The sequence below is a fragment of the Pogonomyrmex barbatus genome, unplaced genomic scaffold (genome assembly GCF_055798465.1).
Source record: "Pogonomyrmex barbatus isolate J1 unplaced genomic scaffold, ASM5579846v1 scaffold8, whole genome shotgun sequence".
Lineage (NCBI taxonomy): Eukaryota > Metazoa > Arthropoda > Insecta > Hymenoptera > Formicidae > Pogonomyrmex > Pogonomyrmex barbatus.
The window spans coordinates 7,139,173-7,162,004 of record NW_028297182.1 but is presented as its reverse complement, the minus strand read 5'-3'; the positions used below and the strand labels follow the sequence as shown (position 1 = coordinate 7,162,004).

The 22,832-nt window shown below is 31.0% G+C and overlaps 5 protein-coding genes and 1 long non-coding RNA gene across 13 annotated transcripts; 5 read left to right on the top strand and 1 right to left on the bottom strand.

Annotated features, from left to right (window-relative positions):
* The first annotated feature begins 155 nt into the window (after nucleotides 1-155).
* Nucleotides 156-6,322, top strand: LOC105426252 (uncharacterized). Of its 4 annotated transcripts, none has more exons than XM_089083642.1 (9): nucleotides 169-297; nucleotides 1,004-1,126; nucleotides 1,258-1,555; nucleotides 1,926-2,079; nucleotides 2,172-2,314; nucleotides 2,397-2,596; nucleotides 2,758-3,145; nucleotides 3,262-3,492; nucleotides 4,411-6,322. In XM_089083642.1, exons 2-9 carry the CDS (start codon nucleotides 1,037-1,039, stop codon nucleotides 4,857-4,859), a joined length of 1,953 nt encoding a protein of 650 aa, XP_088939768.1. In that variant the 5' UTR covers nucleotides 169-297; nucleotides 1,004-1,036; the 3' UTR covers nucleotides 4,860-6,322. The 4 variants fall into 4 exon arrangements, with proteins under 4 accessions (XP_088939770.1, XP_088939769.1, XP_088939768.1 ...); XM_011637394.3 differs by lacking the exon at nucleotides 169-297 and adding an exon at nucleotides 422-558; XM_089083644.1 differs by lacking the exon at nucleotides 1,004-1,126 and having other exon boundaries at nucleotides 156-297; nucleotides 1,319-1,555.
* A 213-nt stretch (nucleotides 6,323-6,535) lies between these two features.
* On the bottom strand, nucleotides 6,536-9,603 carry rush (pleckstrin homology and FYVE domain containing family member rush hour). 3 transcript variants are annotated; one of them, XM_025218056.2, is made up of 8 exons: nucleotides 9,486-9,603; nucleotides 8,921-8,985; nucleotides 8,686-8,823; nucleotides 8,524-8,587; nucleotides 7,969-8,094; nucleotides 7,740-7,846; nucleotides 7,406-7,663; nucleotides 6,536-7,269 (listed from the first exon to the last, which is right to left on the bottom strand). In XM_025218056.2, exons 1-8 carry the CDS (start codon nucleotides 9,499-9,501, stop codon nucleotides 7,240-7,242), a joined length of 804 nt encoding a protein of 267 aa, XP_025073841.2. In that variant the 5' UTR covers nucleotides 9,502-9,603; the 3' UTR covers nucleotides 6,536-7,239. The 3 variants fall into 3 exon arrangements, with proteins under 3 accessions (XP_025073841.2, XP_088939773.1, XP_088939774.1); XM_089083647.1 differs by having other exon boundaries at nucleotides 7,969-8,025; XM_089083648.1 differs by lacking the exon at nucleotides 9,486-9,603 and adding an exon at nucleotides 9,429-9,478.
* On the top strand, nucleotides 9,524-10,277 carry LOC148934752 (uncharacterized). Of its 2 annotated transcripts, none has more exons than XR_016141017.1 (2): nucleotides 9,524-9,622; nucleotides 10,133-10,277. It is a non-coding gene; the product is annotated as an uncharacterized LOC148934752 (long non-coding RNA). The 2 variants fall into 2 exon arrangements; XR_016141018.1 differs by lacking the exon at nucleotides 9,524-9,622 and adding an exon at nucleotides 9,779-9,840.
* Nucleotides 10,177-11,633, top strand: RNASEK (Ribonuclease kappa). The gene is made up of 2 exons (XM_011637391.2): nucleotides 10,177-10,400; nucleotides 10,796-11,633. The coding sequence occupies exons 1-2, from the start codon at nucleotides 10,332-10,334 to the stop codon at nucleotides 11,015-11,017; spliced, it is 291 nt and encodes a 96-aa protein (XP_011635693.1). The 5' UTR covers nucleotides 10,177-10,331; the 3' UTR covers nucleotides 11,018-11,633.
* Nucleotides 11,634-11,773: 140 nt separating this feature from the next.
* LOC105426251 (major facilitator superfamily domain-containing protein 12) lies at nucleotides 11,774-15,459 on the top strand. The gene is made up of 8 exons (XM_011637393.3): nucleotides 11,774-12,330; nucleotides 12,434-12,752; nucleotides 13,233-13,440; nucleotides 13,536-13,744; nucleotides 13,832-14,194; nucleotides 14,295-14,451; nucleotides 14,569-14,690; nucleotides 14,759-15,459. The coding sequence occupies exons 2-8, from the start codon at nucleotides 12,449-12,451 to the stop codon at nucleotides 14,860-14,862; spliced, it is 1,467 nt and encodes a 488-aa protein (XP_011635695.2). The 5' UTR covers nucleotides 11,774-12,330; nucleotides 12,434-12,448; the 3' UTR covers nucleotides 14,863-15,459.
* An 844-nt stretch (nucleotides 15,460-16,303) lies between these two features.
* On the top strand, nucleotides 16,304-21,940 carry LOC105426248 (serologically defined colon cancer antigen 8 homolog). 2 transcript variants are annotated; one of them, XM_011637389.3, is made up of 9 exons: nucleotides 16,304-17,586; nucleotides 18,236-18,373; nucleotides 18,596-18,926; nucleotides 19,009-19,789; nucleotides 19,864-20,102; nucleotides 20,235-20,346; nucleotides 20,541-20,658; nucleotides 21,163-21,239; nucleotides 21,325-21,940. In XM_011637389.3, the coding sequence occupies exons 1-9, from the start codon at nucleotides 17,381-17,383 to the stop codon at nucleotides 21,843-21,845; spliced, it is 2,523 nt and encodes an 840-aa protein (XP_011635691.2). In that variant the 5' UTR covers nucleotides 16,304-17,380; the 3' UTR covers nucleotides 21,846-21,940. The 2 variants fall into 2 exon arrangements, with proteins under 2 accessions (XP_011635691.2, XP_088940012.1); XM_089083886.1 differs by having other exon boundaries at nucleotides 16,305-17,068.
* The last annotated feature ends 892 nt before the right edge of the window (nucleotides 21,941-22,832 follow it).

The window sequence follows — 22,832 nt, the reverse complement described above, 5'->3', positions numbered from 1 at the left end:
GGAGAGACTCGTAGGCCGAGCTGCCGCATAGTAAAGAAACCGCACGAACGCGCCGCGCGAGCCACGCCACGAATGAACCCCGGGTCTACCGCGTGACTTATCGATCACTGAGCAACGCCGAGAGGATGCGCTCGTACTCTCGCAACGCACCGCACCGGGAACCTTCGAGACAGTCTTCGTTGCTCTCACTCTCGACCCGAGGAATTATCACTCCACCGTGAAACGCTCCATGCACGGCGCGATCTCGTGGGAACGGACAGTCGACAACATGTCCGTGATCGCGCGTATGTTTCCTCCGTAGGTATCTTAATTGACGAACGGATTTTTCTCCAACGCTCAATCGTCGTCGAAAATCACCATGTGCTATCCGAGCACACCGACGTTCATCTATCGCACAAAATACACGTAAAACGAAGAGTGATCTCACAAAAATGTCGTCAGTCGCAGTACCACATTCATTCGTGCTTGATATAGGCGGTTCGCAATGCGCGTGTGATTTGCATTGTGCGACTAGATACATAGTGCGTTCCAAAATGTATCGAAAATTTATGAAATCGGGTGTGTATGATAGAGGCCGTGTTTCAAAATTTAAGCTGGATGCACAATGAAAAAGACAGGCAACAGGAACAGGGAATAGGGAACAGGCAACAGATTTCGACCAATCAGAAATAGCTTCGATATTCTTCACAGCTTCTGATTGGTCAAAATCTGTTGCCTGTTGCTATTCCCTGTTCCTGTTTCCTGTATTTTTTATTGTGCATTTAGCTTAACATCCGGTTAAACAAATCTGTAATTCATGATTACTTCGATAGAGGTCTTCATGGTTTCTCTTGTCACTATTCGATATGTTTGAATTGTACAATTACAAGCTGCCAAGTTTGTTTTTTCAATAATTTTTGTTATGCGGTTCATTCTTCTGTTTGTTTATCGACAGAGAAAATTATATCTCGATTGCGCAGTCGATGCATTATGAATTAATTTATAATTTCATATTAACTAACAGTTTTGTCTGTGGTGTGAAAGTGTGCATCTAAAAATGACCGTTAGCGCGTCCTTTCATCAGAATGTTCTTTTACTAAATCAATTAATCCCACCGGATCATGACTTCAAAGAAGTCTTCCGTGAAGTAAGCATTCTCTCTACACATTTCTATTTGATACAAGTTTATTTTCACGATGCATTTTTCTCTTGTACATGCTACTTTCCTCAACTTTTTATTAACAGTCTAATGGGATGGTAAACATTGTGTTTTTACAGGGAATGTTCGATAAGCCGAATACTACAGGATTTATATTCGTTTCTCACTATCTGTTGACAGTACATGACGCTGAGCGTTTCAAAAAGCAAGTTGACTGGCCAGTAATTTGTAAAAAAACTGAGACAAAATATCGTAATAATGTCAAGGATTATTTAAATGTTATTGCGTTGGAAAATCCTGATATAGGATTTCCACGTGTAGTCACTACACATTTACATCATGCTAGCGGTACTAAATTTATGACTATAATGTGGAAATTGTCACAGCTTGCACTAAGAACATATATCATGCATGATGGTAAGTATTCAGAAAAATGTACTAGCAGTTTTGTTGGATTTGAACAGAATATTGTCATCAATTATGTTTACATTAAGCTTATATTCTAGAGTGCCCATCAACATAATCTAACAAACAAAATAGAATTTGTTATAAATTTATTATATTTAATTTATATACATGATTAATATATAAGATAAACCCTATTTAATCTTGAATCTCTCTAGTCTGTCAGTAAACTCATTATATTTTTCCTGACATTTTGTCGATAAAATTTGTAACAAATTTTTTTGTTAGAAATATATTATGCTTCTACAATTTTTTTTATCTGTATATAAAATTAGAATTATATATTTCAATAATAATGTATTTAATTAATACTTGATTTTAGGTGAATACGAAGTCCCATTTGCACCAAAATCAGGTCTCGCAAATGATTTGACTACAACATATTTAAAACAATCCAAAGCAAATGTCATTTGTAATATATCGAGTCGCCATAGAAATTACATACAAATGGAGAAAGCTGTAAATTTTGAATTGGTGTAAATGTTTTTAAATTTTTATAGTATAGTATAATCTGTTGAGATCAGGCTACCAAAAGTTTTCTAATTTTTTTTTTTCATTTTTTCTTTAGAAAAGAGAAAGAATGCTTGGCTAAAATTAAAACAGAACTGTTTGATAGAAAACAATCTGTGACAAAATATGCATCTATCGCTCCTGTTGCTGAATCTATAAAGCAACGTTTAACAAATATTGAAGATACAGAGATCATATCAAGTTAGAATTTATTTGTAGTATAATATCCTTTGTTAAGAATCTTTTATGTTAGACATGTAAAACTAATATTTGTGGGTTTTAGTGTGGAAAAATAGTTTAGATTGTGATATGCGTTACATACAAGAAAAAAATGCAATTTTGAATGATTTGGAAAGAATATGTAAAAATGCAAGTGATATAATATCAAATATACTGAATGATACGGAAGCAGTGGATAACAAACAGTTAGAAAAAGTTAATTATTCTCGGATACCAGAATTACTATTTCCATCTAATATTCAGGTAAAGAGTTTTAAATGTACATTCAGATAAATAATTACACTACAATCTCTTCAATCTTGTATTAGTCATAAATAATAATAAACCATAATTTATTATAGAAATAATGAATATTATAGATATGAATCTATTTGATATTCTGTCAATTTTACGTTTTCTTTTAGCGTCATTTTTATCATTTATATGATGATAACAAATTGATATATCATAATTTTATTTATTTACTCACTTTGATTCTATATCAAGTGTATCAATGCTTAAGAAAAGAAGACTTTATGGATCTATCACAGTGTCTTCTACAAGTGCAAGCAAGTGCAGAAGATATGAAATCTCTGTATAATGTATTTAAAACTTTCTTGACAAGTATAACAAACTCCACAGAGGAGACAAAAAGTGTTTTGTCTGCGAAAAACATGAAGCGTATATCTGAGGAAAATGCATTACCATTTATAAAAAGTGTGCTCCTTATGCCATCGCCTCTTATTAAAATTAACATTAATTGCACAGATGAAAAAAGCGACACGCAATTATTGCATTTTACTCCGGGTGAAGGTAAATTCAAAATTTATGAAATTGTAATTTTTTTATATTTAATTAATTAATACATTTAGTTAATTTTTTGCATTTTTTTCCAAAATGATTATTATTATCTTATTTATTTTTTATAGCTGCACATAAATCATTATTTTCGAGATACATGCGGCGCAATCAGAATTACACGCCAGATTTGAAAGCGAAATTCATATCGCGTGTAAATATCGACACTATATCATCAAATAGTAATGAGAAACAAGGGTTGAATATGCGTCTTGTGACACCCAAGGTAAAACAGCTACATAAGAGAACAAAAGGAAATTATTCCCGATTATTTTTCACGTGTACGAATAAAAATATAAAAGGTTTGTAGAGACTATTTGATTTGTATTTAAATACGATTTCTTTTATTGCAAAATGTTTATAATATAATCTGCATTTAAGAATAGAGCAAGGAAAATAACTTAAACTATATAATTATTATTTTATAATGAGTAAACAAAATGAAATAAAATGTTATGCTGTAGAAGAGACCAATTATTGTTAGTCTTTTTTATATTTATTTTTATTTACAAGTTTATAAATATATATCCTTTTATTGTATTAAAAATGATTTCTTCTACAAAATAATGTTTAGTTCTTTTCATTTTACCTATTCATGACAAATAATATTTAACTTTGATAATTTCTGATAATCGCTCTGATATATGCAAAATATCCCCAATTTGTACACACAAAAATATAGTAATTATTTATACTAAAAGAAATAATCTTTTTTCTGTCAAAATTGTCCAAACAAGTTTTACTTTTAAATAACAATTTAAAAGTAATGAATAAGCATTTTAGTTTACATATGAATAAAAAACGGTGTATATGAATATATATTGTTTTTTTATTTCAAGATATTTTAACATCACATAATATTTAAATATATCAAATTTTTAAATATTAATAAAAGAAAATTTTTTAACTTCCTATAATTGTGAAAGATTAAATAATATATAATTAATATAATATATAATATATAATAATATATAATTAATCTTATAAGAAAATATTTTCGTAGTTTCATAGTAGAAATATTAGAAAGTTTCCTCTTATTAAATAAAATTATGTTCGAAATAACGATTTTTAAATAGCATGCTTAATTGTATTATAAAATTTTAAAAAAATAATAAAACAGCGTATGCCTTAAATTTATTAATAATTTAAAGTATACCCAAAATCCGAACATTCAATATAAACAAGATATAAAATTAAAATTTATATATATATTTATACAGCCAATTTTAGCATGATGTCTCTGCCATCTACCACACAAGCTAATTCTTCTGCCATTGCAAATGCAGTAGAAGAAATGTCCGAGAAATGCTCGTCGAATCATTTAGATACCATAGCGAAAGAGTTCTTTAATTGGAGTGAAGAATCTCTTAAAGTTTCTTATTCATCTGTACAAGCCACGCCGATAAAAGGAAACGTATCACGAATTGTGTCTCAAGAACAAGCAGAAGATAAATTCAATCGAAAGATCAAAGTAAATAAACCTGAACTGGACGAATTTACAGAAGTGAAGTTTGTTAATGAAGAAAGTAGTACAGTTGTGAAACATGAAACCAGTTCGAGAAGACGATCCATTAGCGATTTGGTAGAACGTTATAAGAAATTACTGGAAACCAGTAATTCTATCACGGCAAAGTTACAAAATAATTATGTAGAAAATGAAATTGAATAATGAAAGAGAAAAAACGAAAATACTTTTTCATTTATAAATTTTTTGCAATAAATTAGACAATTGAACAAGTTTAGAAAGAAAGAAAAATAGCAAATGCTTTTGAGAATTCATTTAATTTATTAGTTATTCATTAATATCATGAATAACAAATAAAACATTTAATGTATATATTATTTCATGTGAATAATTCAACATGCTGATATGAGATTGCATGATGTTCCATTTTTTAAAAGTAACTTGTACAATCTTAGAATAAAATATCGATACAAAGCAATATGAAATTGTTTAATAGACTAGTTTTCTCAATATAAATATGGTATAAAAAGATATATAGTAAATTCTACTATGCAAAATAGTTATTAATATAAAAACTTTTATATGTAAAAACTTTTATATGTATTACTGTTTAGGAAGATTGTATTATTATAGGATATAAATATATTGAAATCTTTAATTTTTCTTTATATAAATTTTCAGTTTCCGCTATAGATCTTTAAGAAAATCAGTTTATTTAACAATTTTATATTGTCCCTTACTGACATCTTAGGGCCTGCGCATAATGAAACAAATATTAGGAACAGGAATAAATATTAAATTTTGAAAATAAATAAATTTGGAATAAAAATTAAGTTTAATGCACAATAAATATAATAAGTATAAAATATAATCATATCTTATATTTCATTGTGCGTTATGTTTAATTTTTATTCTGAATTTTTATTTCTAAAATTCAATATTTATTTCTATTCCTAATATTTTTTCTATTGTGCGTAGGTTGTTCTAAAATTGTACAAGCTATTTAAAAAAACAGAACATTATGCATTTTTATATCATCATACCGAATTATTCACAATATTACATTAAATATTAAATTCTTTGCATTTGTTAATCATGATAATTAATGAATAATTAATATTATATATTATATATTAATTATTCAATATTATATATTAATTATTCATTAATATCATTAATATCATGAATGACATAAATGCAAAAAATTTTACATTTAATGTATAATATTTCGTGTGAATATAATTTAGTATGCTAATATGGCAATGTAGTTTTCGTTTTTTTTTTTTAAAGATAGCTTGTACAGTTTTAGAAGAGAGAGATAGATAAGATGTCAAATAAGAGACAATATAAAATTGTTAATAAATAACTTTTATTAAAGATCTATAGTAAAAAGTAAAAATTTATATGAAGAAAAATTAAAGATTGAAAATATACTTATGCGCTATAGTAATACAATTTTCCTAACAAAAAAAAGATAACAGTACACATACCATGTAACAAAGGTTTTAATATCTATTTTGCATAGTAGAATTTATTGTATATTTTTATAATATATTTATGTATTTATACATTATATACTAATAAATTCGTGAAATTATTTATATCATTGTACTATAGGTCAACATTATCGTTACAAAATAATTTTTATAAAATATTTAGAAATGGTATTTATACGAATTATATTTTTCACTTCTTTATCTGATTTTACATCAACACAGTTTAGATATGGAACGATATTATCTTATGAATTAAAAAATGTTTAAATAAACATTTTTTATTAAGATTCTTATCAATTATATTAAATTATGTAATTATAATTTGATCACTATTGTTCTATAAAAAAATGATTAGTGTGGTGTCATTAAATAACAAATGCTTAATTCTTAAATTTATAATAATACAACATTTTATTCACAAGTATTACGTCCGGAGTGCTATGTATTCTATTTATTTGTATTTGCAATAATAAGTAGAAATGTATGGATTAAAAGTTAAACTTTGTATTCCGAAAACGAATTCTTTACGTTATATTAAATGTTATGTCGTTTACATTTAAATATTCGATATTGATCAATAATGTAAAAAGGCACAACGTGGCATATACTCTTCATATACATACATCAATAAAAATTTGAAAAAGGTATCTAATTAATGATTATCAATAACTTATATATATTGATGTAATTGTATTAACCAATTACATATTTTTATCAACTAATTGCGCATTTCTAGTATTTTAGAAAAAAAATTGGTACTTTTTTTGTTCTTTCAGTCATCTGTACATATTCAATAATTTTTTATTTTATGTTAATAAAATGCAATATTTTTATTAATAAAAATTGCAAAATGTAAATTAGATACATGTATCTAATGTTTTAAAAATTTTGGCGTAATTTCACATCATGTTTATCTCTTTTTTTCAATTTTTCGATATCGTCTAGAAATATTTTTCAAAAGACATTTCTATAAAAAATCCTAATTTCCTATTGTTGATAATATAATTCAATATTGACTTTTAAAAATATTTTTTTGTTGTAGAATTGTATTTCTCTTTCGTATTGTTCGGTATGATATATGATTATTTTCATCGGCCAAGGGTGGAATAGAATTTAGGCTGTAAGAAAAGAAAAATTCTTTCATTATACTTAATAAAATAAAGAGTAATAAAATAAATAAAAGACTAGATTAATGTATTTTTTAATGAACTTTTAGATAAATAGCATTGGATTTATTGGAAATAAATCAAATACCTCATCGTGATTCTCTTCTTTATTTCCATCATCGTCGTCTCCAGAACTGTCTCCTCCCGAACTATCAGCGGAATTACGTTGCGGGTCTTTATTATTTAAGCTATCCACAGCAGTCGTAGGTATAGCTTTGATTTTACTAGCTGCATCATAACACTGTAGACAAACTCTGACGGCTTTCCCATTTCCTTGTCCTGGCAGTAATAATTTTTTATTACTGCAAGGACCACAGACTACCGCTCCGCATTGCCTACAGTGATGCTGGAATGAAGATCAAGTTGTTTTAATTTTTTTTTCAATTACTTGAAATTAATTAAATTATGAAAAATGTCATTACCCGTCTGTTTAATACTGTGAATTGTGTTTTATTGCAGTGCATGCAAATCGTAGCTTCATTATCTGGTACCCAAACTGCTGCATGAATCTCGACAGGTTTTTTGCCACCTAAAGAAAATAGAAAAGAAAAACAAAAGATAAGATAAAGAAGAATTAATTGTATATGTGCAAAATTTAATAGTTTTATCATGGAAAATATGAATATTTATAACAAATTAGTTTTTACTTACTCTTTCTTAACAAATCTTCGATACACTTTGTGATATGTGCCATCCATTCTTGCTTTTCTGTTGGAGTAGCAGCATAAACAGCAAACGACTTTGTTACTGTCTTAATGAGCCATCCATTACGATATTCTATAAATAACGATCCAATACTATACTAATATTTCCTATCTATCTAACTATATATATATATATATATATATATATATATATATATATATATATATATCGCCTCATTTGATTATTGACCCCTGTGCTGTATGAAATAAATGAAACTCTATTTACAGTAAAAAAGTACATCCTTATTTCTTTCAAAGATAAAACCTTTCATGAAAAAATAAATCTCAAAACCTTAATTTATTTTTTGATAAGGATTCCTACTGAGTTTTTCTATAATTTGATAGTAAAATTTAAAAATTAAAATAAAATAATATAATATATATTTTAGCATGAGTTTTCAAATTTTTCTAAAGACATTTTTAAAATATTCCATATATAATACAAACAATAGTAGAGGTTTTAATATATGTACAATTGTACAAAATAATAAAATATACTTACGACCTTCATCTGCTAGAGACTCTAATTTTACCTCCTCTAATGGTATTATATGCTGCTTGTTGTACTATAAATAAATCATCATTTTACATGTTGCTTATATACAGAATTTTTTTCTATTTTGTCTGCAAAAAAATAAATGCTATTTTTCATGCACATACATACCTTTTTCTTGTTAATTACAATGTTCCCATAGACCAATATATCATTGAACAAAAAGAACTGTCTCGGCTTAGGCTTTTTCCTACACATTTTCGTCAGGACACCTTCACCCACCAGGACTCGACCAGGTACCGCGAGTGGCTGCAGGAAGCAGAGAAATCATTCATAAACAAGTTAATATTTGAGATAAATATTTAAAAAATTCATGCACAATTTCACCCGGATGGATCTTTCTTACCTGACCCGAACCGCCGAAGCAGTTTTCAACCATCGCAATACGCCTGGCATTGGCCTCGCTGTTTACTACAACAGATCAAACCCCAAGGAGGGGCAAGAAAAGATTAACAACGATTGTCCGTATGTCGCAACACACCCACGTTTGCAAGCGAGAACGTTCGAGACACCGAGGCACGTCAAAGCTCGTGATTCGTTCAGCTAAGCTTTTCACACCCCTATTTCTTCTCTATCTCTTTTTCTCGCGTGACATCGCGTGTCGTTTTGAGATGCGGAAGTGTAACGGGAGGAAAAGAGAGCGAAGGAAGGAGCGAGCAGATAAACAGGCCGCGATTATCGCTCGGAGCTGTCAAAAAGTACACAGCCCACGAACTGATAGCCCATGGACCGTTAGCCCCCGCGCGCGAATATGCGAGAAAAATGAGACGGCCGCGCGTCATCCGCGTCCGTTCGTTCGCGATCGACGAAACACGCGGTGCCTCCAAGTCGTTCACGGTGCCTGACGGTCTCACCCTTTGCGTGAGATACGCGAAATTAATTAAATGCCGATAAACGAAGCGCGAACTAACCCAGTCGGTCGACCATGATCCTATGAATCAGGGTTGACAACAGCAGGAAACATGAATCACATCCAACATATATACAGAGAGAGATCTGAGAGCGGCCATCCTGGGCCGTCGAAACCGCTGTACACTAGCGCCCCAAAGTTCGATTTTAGCATATTGGAATTAAGTAATATTAGGCGTTTTCCAACAAGAGATACAGTTGACACAGTGTAACACAGTGAATCATTTTATCCTTGTTGTTTGTTAATGTTAAACAAGGATGAAATGATTCACTGTGTTAAACTGTGTCTTTCTGTATCCCTTGCTGGAAAATGTCATTTTTGACACTGCCGATAAAATTCTATTCTGATGTGTGCTGGTGATATAAATAATAAATGTAGAAAAAAATTTTATGGCAGTATAGATGAAGATTTTTTGATATTATTATAGAGTCAAAAATATGCATATTTATTTAGGAAGCATTAGTATTTTACAAATGAATTTAATAATACATTATTCTAATATTTAATTTTATCAGCAATCAAAGGTTTACATTTTGTTATTTCTTACAAATATCAAAATACTCTTCCAATTATTTCCATGTCCCCAAAAACAATAAATCGACAGTACAAAAAAGTAAATGTGATACGAACTATCGATATCGTTCTCAGGCATAGGCGAGCTATCGAGATTGCTGAACGTCACATGATTACAAACCTTCACACTGTGGGTTATCACGAGGCGGACGATCGGCCGAAAGTGATACGCAAATACGGCATTTGGGATCGATTTTTGCAGTTGGCAACTGATTTTTGAAAACTCATACAAAGCGACGGACATCATTTTGTACAGACAATTTCATCAGTTAGGATGAAGATCTGCGGGCCTAAGTACGCCTTGTGCGGTCTAGTGTTGTCAGTTTGGGGCATATTCCAACTGGTGAGCGAGAGTGCTTTTATAAATATATTTACATATATAAAGAAAAATCATTTATAGATTAAAGATTACGTTATTAACTTCGAATTTATTAGGTAGTCAGATTTTACAAAATGTCTATTATCGTTGGCAGAATGTCACGAATGTAACAAAATTTGGTAAAAAAATGGAGGAAGTTAGGTAGAATCTGCCATTTTTAATTATTTAAATGATTAAAAAATGGCATATTTTCTATTTCATTTCTAGCCATTAGATTATGTTGACAGATTTTGTTGATAAAATATAATAGAAATTGTTGATAAAACTTAATAGAAATGCTAACGATGACAATCAGTCTTGATATTTTGCTGAAGTCTATTAGTAAATTGCTAGCATTTTATTTACTTTTTTATCCTCAGCTTTTTATGGGAATATTCTTCTACATCCGAAGTGTAGCATTGGTGGAGGACATTCCATTAGAAGGCAATTTCACTACAGTAGAACAATTCTATGATGTCGTGGATCGAGGTTATACACAGAATGCATACAACTGCTGGATTGCTGCATGCATCTATGTCCTCACTTTCCTGTTCTCAGGTCATCAGTTTTATCTCAATTCTAGATCATCTCTAAGTGTATAAGCAAATAACTAACAGATGTTACAACAATGCTAATGAGCATTTGTAATAATGTATATCTAGAGAACATCCGAGTTTGAAATTTTTATTTTAAAACTGTAACCAATAAAATTGTTATATATACAGTATGATCACTTATATATACAATTTATCCTACAATCGAGTTGTTCTTCAAAAGTATGATATATAACTTAAGGTGCATTCAACTTAATGCTCATAATGCTTTCAGATTCATTTCATTTTTATTGTTCATTAAATGTTAAATAGGAGCAAACGATGATTGTGAGCATTGTGTTAAATGGAACGCATCCCTAAATGAAATATCTGAGTTCCCAAGTGTTTTTTATAAGCACAAAAGGGAAGATGTATTTTCTGCCACATATGTGTATATCATATTTCCATAAGTCAGTGTATAATATTATATATCAGTATAGCTGAAACAACAAAATAGATGTAAGAAAATTATGTAATTCGTAAAAATAATTTCATTGCAATATTAAAATTTATTTTATTTATGGGTTATAGTTGTATACTACAGTCAAGTTTAAATTACTTATATTCTGCTTATATTGTTACATATATTGTTAATATGATTTAATAAATTATTATGATAATATTATTATGATAGTATTTATTCTTTCAGTTACATAAATTGGGATCTATACTGTGTGTATATTAATTAAAATTTCTTTTTTAAAATTTTTGCTTTAGAAAAAAAATAACATATGTGTTATATTGCATTTACATTTGTTGAATGGGAAATTACATCAATGTTGTATAATAATTATGTTGTTGAATGAGAAATTATAATATTATTGCTAGTGGGTGTTTACTGGATCGATTCTTCCCTCTCTCTTTCTTGCTTCATATGAAATTTTATGAAATGATTTGATGATGATGAAATTTTAGCATAGCTGAAAAGAGCATAACCTTGTGTTCTGAAAAGTACGATAGAAATGTAAATCTAAAGAGCGCAGACAAAATTCTCCGATTACATTATCGTTCGTTTATAATGATAAAGATGTATAGGCATGTGAAAATGAGTCACATGATTGCTCGTGCTCGTCAAAATAATGAGGTCATAAGCAGGTATACAGTGACATAACGTGACGCTCGCGAGACGGCAATTGACAGGTTAAGTTGTCTGTTTCTTCGATCTTGAATTCCATCTGAATACCATTGACTTCAGTAAAAGGAAAATGAGCCGATAAAAGCTCGTGTAACACCGTAATATCGCAAAAAAAAAAAAAACGTAACGCGATAACTTGTCGTGTCGTAACGTTTTTTATCTCGGTTAGCCGGATTACGGATGCACGGTAAGGCTTGACTCATCGATGACGCTGTAACAATGCCCTTTCATAATTAAGATAAGTCGTGCTTCCCGAGAGAAAGAGATAGAGCCCTGCTATTTATGCTCAGTAACGATCTGTCACGATGGAACCTGGTGCGAGTTCGACGGACGATTATGCGGAGATAATAAGGAAATTGCCTGTTTATTTGAAGTTAGCCTATGGCACGGGCCATGTATTGAATGACATATGCGCTTCCATGTGGTTCACATATCTGCTGGTTTTTTTTCATCTCGTGCTAGGATTTGATCCGACTCTGGCCGGCGTTGTATTACTCATCGGTCAGGTGGCGGATGCCTTGGTAACTCCGTTCGTCGGTTTCCAATCCGATAGAAATGATGATTTCTGGTTATGCAGATATGGCAGAAGAAAGACCTGGCACTTATTAGGTATTATTTTTAATTTTATCTTGTCCACTTAAATGCACTTAAATCTAGTTATTTATTCAATGTGCAAAATACTAGTGATATGTTATCAAACTGCTGATAAAATACTAATAGTTTATTAGCAGATGCAAATAGAATATTGATAATAGATTGATTGTGTATCTGCATTAAGTTCATATTTTGCTAGCAGATTTCTACTAATCTACTGTCAAACCAGCAGGAGCTGGTTTGACAGTAGATTAGTAGAAATTGAATAGAATGTATTACTTTGTAATTATTTGAACTATATATTTAATTGCAAAGTGGTAAATTCTCCCTGCTAGATTATAGTTAGTCTGCTTTAATATTTTATTGGCAGATTCTGTCATATCTTAATTTTGTCAACAAGACTTGCAACAAACATTTTGTAGAATCTGTTTTCGATGAGTTTGCTTATTTATACTTCTTTCTTTCGCAATACTGCAATAAATATTTATTTTGCAGGCACTATTTGTGTATTATTGGGATTCCCGTTTATATTTTCGCAATGTATAGGCTGCGAAAGTGCACATCAATATGCACAATTAGTTTATTACGCTGCTTTTGTAGTGATTTTTCAATTTGGTTGGGCAGCAGTACAAATATCGCACTTGGCCTTAGTCCCAGAGCTTACACCTGCTGAGCACGAAAGGACTGAACTTATAGCTATAAGGTAATTGTCATTGAAAAAAAATAGGTGATATTTATTTAATGAAAATAATATACATATATAAACAAAATCACTAAACTTGTCATAATCTTAAACAGATTCTCGTTTACTGTTTTCTCCAATGTTCTTGTTTACTGTATTATGTGGGGTGTATTACATGTAACAAGTGATAAATATGATGCTCAAATTGGGCCTGGTGATATTCATAAATTTCAGAAAGTTGTTTTAATTGGAGTAATAATTGGATTAGTGGCATCCATTATATTCCATGTTATCGTTAAAGAAAGTCCTAATGGCAATACTAATGGTAACAAAACAATTGAATATGTATGTAATATATATATATGTGTGTGTGTATATGTATGTGTATGTAATAAATTTTATATTTTTTTAGGTAGCTTTTTACATAGAAATACCAGAACAGCATCAGTATTATTAAGAGATGCCAGATTGTATCAAGTAGCATGCGTCTACATGCTTACGCGATTATTTATTAATCTGTGTCAAATTTATATGCCTTTATATTTACATGAGTCATTGAATATGCCTGCAACGTCTCTGGCTTATATACCATTGACAATGTATTTAAGTAGTTTTTTAACGTCTTTGATCATAGAGAAACTTAATACGAAATGGGGTCGAAAAGTTGCGTATTCTATCGGTGCTTTGTTTGCCATATGCGCTTGTATATGGATACAATTTGGTAATGGTAATATATATACCAAATATCAGATTTACGCTGTAGCTATGTTATTAGGTAAATAATTTTTTTTTAATATTGTACAGTGTTTTATAAACTGTATAATCTCATAAATTTATAAAATTTAAAAATGTTTTGCTAATTTGCAATGTTTTAGGTTCTGCTGGTGCAATAATGTTAGTGACTAGTCTTGGTGTTACTTCAGATCTAATAGGAAAAAATACTGAGAGTGGTGCTTTTGCCTATGGAATTATGAGTTTTACTGATAAACTCAGCAATGGTTTGGTAGTTATGCTGATTCAATATTTAATAAAGTTAGTATTTAATATATATTTAAAACATTCAATCAACAAATTCAATCTTATTTGAAAATTCTCTCTTATTTGAAAAGAATATAAATTAGAAGAAACTTATCAAATTGTACTTTTCAGACATTTTTCATCCGGTTATGCCGGTTATTATTATAAAGACATCCTTACATATGTCTGTGGCATATCCGCAGCATTTGGTTTATTAATGATTTTATATATCAAACCGTTTTCTCGTACTATGGGTATGTTTGAAATATTTTAATATGATAATTTTAAATCAATGTTTAATTATGCAAATAACTTGTTTTAGTATTTGATACATTCCGCAATGATGATGATGAAGGTTTTATAGAAACCCCAACTGCAATTGATGGAAATTCCTCTTCGAATCAATCTCAAGCTAATGTACATTAATGTATGATACAATATAACTTGTAAATATTTATCATAAAAATAGATGAAAAAATATCGATATTAAGAAAAAATAAGCGGTATATGTTATGTAGGCCATGATATGTGATATATATTAAACAAATTGCTATCTTTTTTACTTGAGATCTGAAATTATTATATAAAATTATATTATCGTTGATATTACTACAATTTAATATATTTGATATTATTGATTGATATTATTGTAGTTTATTTTTTGTTCTAACGAATTTATTATATATCATGAGATTATTGTAAATGATTTTGATTAAACATTTTAGATTTTTAATTCATACTTATTTTAATTATAACTTTGAATATATTAATACTCATCATACACACACACGCGTGCACACATACTAGTATATATATACTAGATACATATACTAGATCTTCTAGATTTAATGCACATATTGTACTTTGAAGATAAATATATGCCATTTACATATGTCCATATTTTGCATATGTTGCACAAATGTGGAAGTTTGCGAAGAAATTCTATTTATTACTATTTAATTAATAAAATACAAGAACAATAATAACAATATAAAGACAAACTTCGCAATAAAAAAAAAACAATTATTAATTATTACATATCCACCAAAAATCTTCCTCTTTTTATATAGAAGATGCCTCCTTTTTCCATATATAAACTTAGGCCTGTTTTTCCTCTCTCTTCATATACCTGTGGTGCGCGCACATACATATACACACACACACACACACACACACACACACACACACACACACACACACACACCTGTAATGCATAGAAATATGGAGACCTACAGTTTATACATATATATTAACATATCGACACATTTTTTTGGGGAGGTACTTTTGGGAAGATACTCCATCAAAAATCGTAAAATTAAAAAAATATTGACATATGTTTTTCAGCTTGCATATAATTTAAACACACAGATTGAAAAATATGGATATTAATATTTTTTTTTATTTCAACATTTAAATATCTTTTTTTTATTAACATTTTCAATAGAATTATTTAAAATATATTTTAAATATCCTATTTTCCTATTTTCCTATTTTTTTTCCTATTTTTGATCTTCTAAAATATTTAAATTACACAAGCTGAGAAAAAAAAGATTATAATAATCAGAAAGATTTATAAAAATCAGAAAGAAATCAAAACAATTAATAGAGATAATTTCTTAATTTTTCAATATGAATAGTTATCAAATATATTTGATTAGCAGGTTGATTATATCAACTAAAATGTTGAATCTATGACATATTTTAGCATTGCTATTTTCAATTAATAATATAAATAATATATTATTTATTATTATGAATAAATAATATAAATTTATTTTTCTAAATTTAAATTTAGAAAAATAAAAATATTAAATTAGAAATTATCAAAAAATATTATACAAGAATATTTTATATTCATAATTTCTATGCAATTGGAAATGTTCTTTTGTGTTTTATTGTTTTCGGTTTGACGATACCTATGCGATGAGTATCTGTTGCATTGAAAATAGCAGTCTATTTTCCATGTATAAAGATAAAAATAATTTTTGAAAATTTAAGATAAAAGAATTATATATATAATAATATTTTATTAATTGTATGTATTGATAGTCGATGGATTTTGATTTCGATCCCGATTGATCCCAATTCTCATTCTATTTTAATTTTCTATTCTAATTTCTATTCTAATTTTTTAAACTTTGACTTGTACTTTTAAAAATGTTTTTAAACATTTTCAATTTATATACAACAAATTGATTTTTTTATAATTTATAACATGACATAATTTACTGCATAATTTCTTTTGTTAATTTTTAATGAAACATTTAATCCTGCAGAAGGAACAAATTGTAAATTAAAAACTAGAAAAAAACAAAGTTGTATACCGAAAGTAATTTAATCAAACAACTGTTATAAATTTTTCAATTTTGGTACAAAGTGCGGCAATAAAAGGATTACGAAAAAATTGCCGGTTCTAGTTTAATTTGAGCAATTCTTAATAATTATCTTTCTTTTGATGGAAATTATTCTTCTCTAAGTTTCTTAATGAAAACTTTGTTCCCACAAGCATAGTCATTGCGCATTGTTGATCATTCTGTTTCCATAGGAATTCTTCAGTGGAACATGAAAAATGTCAGGGCGCGATAGCACCAGCATTCACCTACCCTCTCGTCTCGTCTCGTCATTACCGAAGGTATGCCTTATCATCGAGGTATGCTTCGGGTTAATAAGTCACGGAACGCGTACATGTCGGTGGTGGTACGGTGGCGGCACGATGGCCGCTTGTCCCCTCCGCCCCTATAAGAATTGGATGGTACCATCGCACGCGATCCGCCACCAGGCTCCTCCAGTTACAATGTTGAGGCGCCGTTCGATTTTCTTCGTCGACTTCTCCCGGTTGGGAGAAGCGTATCATCGATTGGCCGACTGGGCGACCGGTATGCGTTCTTAGAGGGTGAAGCGAAGAGTCGCTTGATAAAGAGTCGCGGTAGAACGCGTTCGCAGAATGCTGGCGACGAACAGCGCTTACGGTTGTCGCGACTGTCATCGCGCATTAGCTGATAGCGTGACGAGTATCGCGACTATCGGCAACCCGAGTGTAACGCGTCCGAAATTTTCTCCGAGAATCACTGCCAAATTGAAAACGTTACCCGGTATAAGTAGCTACACGGATCCGGCGTGCGTCGCACGGATGAAGCGCTTGAAAAACAGGTGAAGTTGAATTTATTTGTTTTATATATCAAGAACAAGATCATTTTACATGATAAATATTATTATATTATAATATTACAATACTGTAATATTATAATATAATATACAATATAATATTATAATATTACAGTATTAATTATATATGTTATAATAGAAATAAATATCTAAAAAGAAAAATGTTTTAATATTTTTTTAATTTTCAAAATTTTTTATTTTTGTTTAAGATATTTATATTATTCGCCAAATGACATGTATATATCTTTTATATTTAATACATTTTTTATATTTATTTCTCGATTGCAGAAGATTGATAGAATTATAAAATTTATTATAAAAATATAACAATAATTTTGCTGAAACCAAGTAGAATCTGCCATTTTGTTAAAATTGAAATAAAATATATTATTTTATTTCAATTTCAGACAAATATTGCTTGATTTTTAATACTGTTAGATTATATTGGCAGATTCTACTAGCAGAGCAATACAAATTTAATAAGAATGCAGTTGATGGCAATATTTTATTTAACTTTAGCGATTAACTGCTAGGATATTATTAACGATTTATATAGGCGTGTGAGCTGTATGCGCGTTATATTTAGTGATATTGATTTAGTTAACTGTCCGAAAAAGAAACTATTATTTTGCAGAAAAACAAATGGAACTTCAAAATTAGATCTAAGCAAGAGGAAACCGGCGGATTATATGGAGCTGGCATATAGGGAAGCTATCTCAAAATTAAAGTATCTATTAGCTGAATCTTACGCTCCGACTGGAATGTCCGGAACGTGAGTTGACAAAAAAATCAAAATTTGCAAATAGTTAATTATTCACTTATTATTAATGTCGTAAATAGAAAAAAAAGAGATTAAAAAAAAAGAGATAATAAAATTCGTGTATAAACATAACAATTTTCATGAAACAAAATTCAGGAAATGACAAAATTGTGTTTTATTTTTAGTTATTTTTCACTTATTTTATACATATATGATATAAAAATTATTATATAGAAAACAACGAAGTGTTCGGAGCATATATAAAAGTAATCCGCGAATTAGCGAATCTGGAGAGGACACAGATGACCAGAGTATGATTAGCGATAATTTTCGGAGAAAGGATCTCTCCAGAAGCGCAGCTTTAAATACCTTTCCTCCTCTCTCGAAAACTATTCGATCATCGAAGGCGTACAGCAATATAGCATTGTCAAGAGCCGATCTTCAATCCATTCCTCCGGAATTAACGACCTTCATTGAACGGCAAGAAGATTACATCGAACAATTAGAACGAGAGTCTCAATATTGTAGAGATGAACTGATCAATTTATTGAGCAAAGTTCGCGAGGTATAATTTTTAACGCGATTGAAGTAACGCTGGAGCAAAAGAGCGCGCAATATAATTTTATCTCGTCAATTATTCTTCACAGGTTGTAGCTGAGAACGAGACATTGCGTAGCAGAAATCAAATTGCATTGCCAAAATGCGTTCTACAGGATCATAAAGATCACTGCGGGACGAATCACGAGTGTCACAAGCAGGACGCAGACGATCATATCGTTGATAACGTATTAGAACCCAAACGAGAGAAAGCCTTGGAAGGACCTAGTATAATATTCGAGTCGAGAATTAGCGAGTTGGAGGCGCAATTAACTCAGGCCAAACTGGAGTTACGAAAGACGCAGGAGGAGAACCAAGCAAACTTGAAACGTTTGTCCGAAAGCGGTTCAAATGAGAGCAACGCTGAATTGAAGGCCGAATTGGATAAGGCTTTACGCGCCAAGTATGAAGCTGAAATGAAGCTAGAGGAATTGCAGAAAATGTTGTCGGTCGCGAGAGACAAAGAAACCGAGGCGACGCAGAGAGCGAAGCGAACCATGGATGACAGACACGAGATCGAGTTTGAGAGAAATCAGAGCGAAATGGAGATTCGCAGATTAAAGGACGAGCTGGAAAGGCAACACGACAAATTACGAGAAGCGGCTCAAGAAGCAAATAGGCGTATAACCGAGGAAAGGCAGCAAGTGGAGCGTCGATACAATCAGCAAATTGAGCAACTCACTGCCGATATCGCGACCCATTGGGAGGCTACCAACAAGTCACAACTGGAGTCTGAGAAACAGAGACGTGAGATAAACGAACTGAGACGAGAGTTGTCTCAGAAGCAAACAGCCATCGACAACCTGAAGAAAGAGTTACAAAATAAGATTTGTAAGTTAAAAGCCTTAAAAGATTGAATTATTTGCGCAAAATTACACATGAAGAGATATTTTCGTTTCGTTTAGCCACCCTGCAGAGCGATCTTAATCAGGCATTAAGTGAAAAAGATGCGGCGGAACAAGAAGTTTTAACCGGTAAACTGGCGGCTGAACGAAGCGAGAGGCAAGCTCGTCAAGAACAGAATAGACTGCAGGCGGAAATAAATTCGTACAAGCAGCGTCTGGAAAGAGCGGACGCCGATTTGGTACATTGTAGACGAGAGAATCTACGATTATTGGAGCAAATAGCATCTTTGGAAAAAGAGGTGAATATCCTGTCACTTTAAACGATCAATATATATGTCATGTACTTTTAAATAATAATAAAAAATTAAAAATTACTGTGTTACAAAAAATTACAATGATGTATTGTATAATAAAATTCTTTCTATTTTCAGATCAGCATGAGTAAAATTGTACGGTCTGAAGAAAATCGTAGCGAAGTTACGCCTAGATTGGAGAACGAGAAGGAATTGACTTCCATGATAATGGATATGGAGACTAAGCATGGTAAGATATCGCCCTAGGTATGCCTATGTTAGGTATATTGTCCGTGAAAAATTTATTATTGTTGACGATGATTTAAGAATAGTACCTTTATGTGTGAGAAATCGGCATGCTGACACTATATGCCTAGCATAGGCGGAGATTGAGATTAGTCAATTAACATCGCAACAGGCTGACCAGGCAACCAAATTTCGCAGCTGCCACGGTGGCGGGCCTAGAAGACGCCTTGAATAATCAGGCCACACTCGTCTCAAGATTGACTGCCGAATGCCAATCTCTCACACAGCGTTTGGAAGCTAACAATCTTAAACACAAGTATATTCTTAGTCCGACATGCGGAATCCGAATGAAAGATTTAACGCACGTAGCTTCAGACTGTCAGACATTTACTTAGTTTAGCTGACTCTAATTAGTGTCAGACTTGAAGAAGCGCAGCTTGATTCATAACATATTAACACCCATTGTCATACGCGCGTTTATTACGATGCCGAATTAGTAGATAAGGATGCACAACTTTTCACTGTATATATTTGGGGCTATTCTGTGTTGACAGAGGGGGTCGTTGAGAGAGATGTGACAACGGTTGGGCAAACCGCTTCGCCTTCGAGCAAGAAACGTACCGTTAAGGTTGATCTAAAAGTAAAAGTAATTCCGAAAAAGAAGTCCGACACCTCCAAAACATCTCTATCAGCACAGTAATAGCGACGTGTGTCCTAACAAATAATAATTACATATTATTCTCGATGTGACACTGATTTTCCGCTAATAGTTAACTTTTAACCCCGTATCTGTTAAACTCTATTTACACGTTTATCACAGGGAAGAAATGGCCGACTTACAAAGCAACATAGAACACCTATCAAGTAAAATTCAAGGCAGCCTTGTAAGTCACGCAGGTATTAATTTTTATTTAATTCACATGCAACTTTCTAATTTACACGCGAACACATTGAATATCGAGTAACAACGATTATTTTCCAGGAGGAATTGCTATGGAAACTAACAATGGTACTGGAGCTTTTCCTTATAACACTACGATGGATTCAGTAGTCTCGCCGCATACGAACGGATTATCGGTCGATGCTCAAGCATCACAAATGCTACATCAGGGATACGATACTACAAATAGTCAACAAGCGACGGACGAAGGGCAAGAAATGTATTCAAATGCACCGAAAAGAAATGATCAATCGCAGGACAACTTGTATGACCAATCAAGCAATCAGATTGTACAAAATAACTTTGCACTAAATGCAATGGAAACTACAGAGATGTATCAGCAGCAAGGAGATGTTCGAAATAACGAAGAATACACAGCGAATGATCCAAATATGGAAACTTATATGATGGAGCAGGATCATAATCAATACAGTGAATATCCTTCCCAGTATCAGGAAGAGCAGTATATGAATGGCAGCCAGTACAACGTGATGGCAGAGCAGATGGAAAATAATCAAACTATCTCTGATGTAGGCAAATCCAGTACTGAAAATCTACATTAACGTATTCTATATTAATGACATATATATATATATATATATATAAATATAACGCTAATAGTAAATATTTGAAAAATACAGGATAATGTATAAATCCATCAAGTTTCTTCAGTTATTTTCAAATCTTCCACTGAATATGAGCTAACACAAATTTTTCTTTCCTCTTTAACATAATTTTATATTTGAGATTAACTTATTATAAATTGTTCTTCTACGATAAACTTATATCATAATTTTTCCAGTCATTTCTTTCTTGACACAAAAATTAATTTTTTGTATATGAAAAGAAAAAAATATTCTTATATTAAAAAACATTAATTTTTTTCTTTAACATGATTTAACATTTGATTATTTATATAAAATCAATAAGAGAGACAGAGAGAGAGAGCGAGAAAGAGAGAGAGAGAGGGGGGAGAGGGAGGGAAGAGGGAGAGACGGAGGGAGGGAGGGAGGGAGAAAGAGACTTAGTGATAACAGCACATCGGAAGTGGAATAATTTGTTAGGTTTAAACGAATGTTACATAAAATAAAGTATTCAGACTTATTACTTGAGTTGACTAATATCTCAATTCTCAAAGGAAAACGATTCTCCAAATGATTTTGTTGAGTTGCTTCTTGCCAATTTTGTCGTATACTTACTTCTACTTAAACTTAATGAAATTTTCACTGACTTTATGACTGATAGAGAATAAGTTGTTAATTGAAAAAAATGAAGCATTCTGATTCTGACTATGGATTGATCAAAAATGTTCCGGACATCCACGAAGGCAGTTCAATACATATGGTGGGTTGGACGCGATTCTTTGTCCAAAAGGAATGACGAGATCTTGAAAGAGCATGAGATAAACTAGGACTACTGTATGTTAAATAACATCGCTGGTGTTTTGTTTCATGTGGGATATGTACGGTCTCTTATAAGACACGTGTAATGTTCGAACTCTCTTTATAGAATGTATAATCGATATCCGTTTTGCAACGAATTCAACTTAG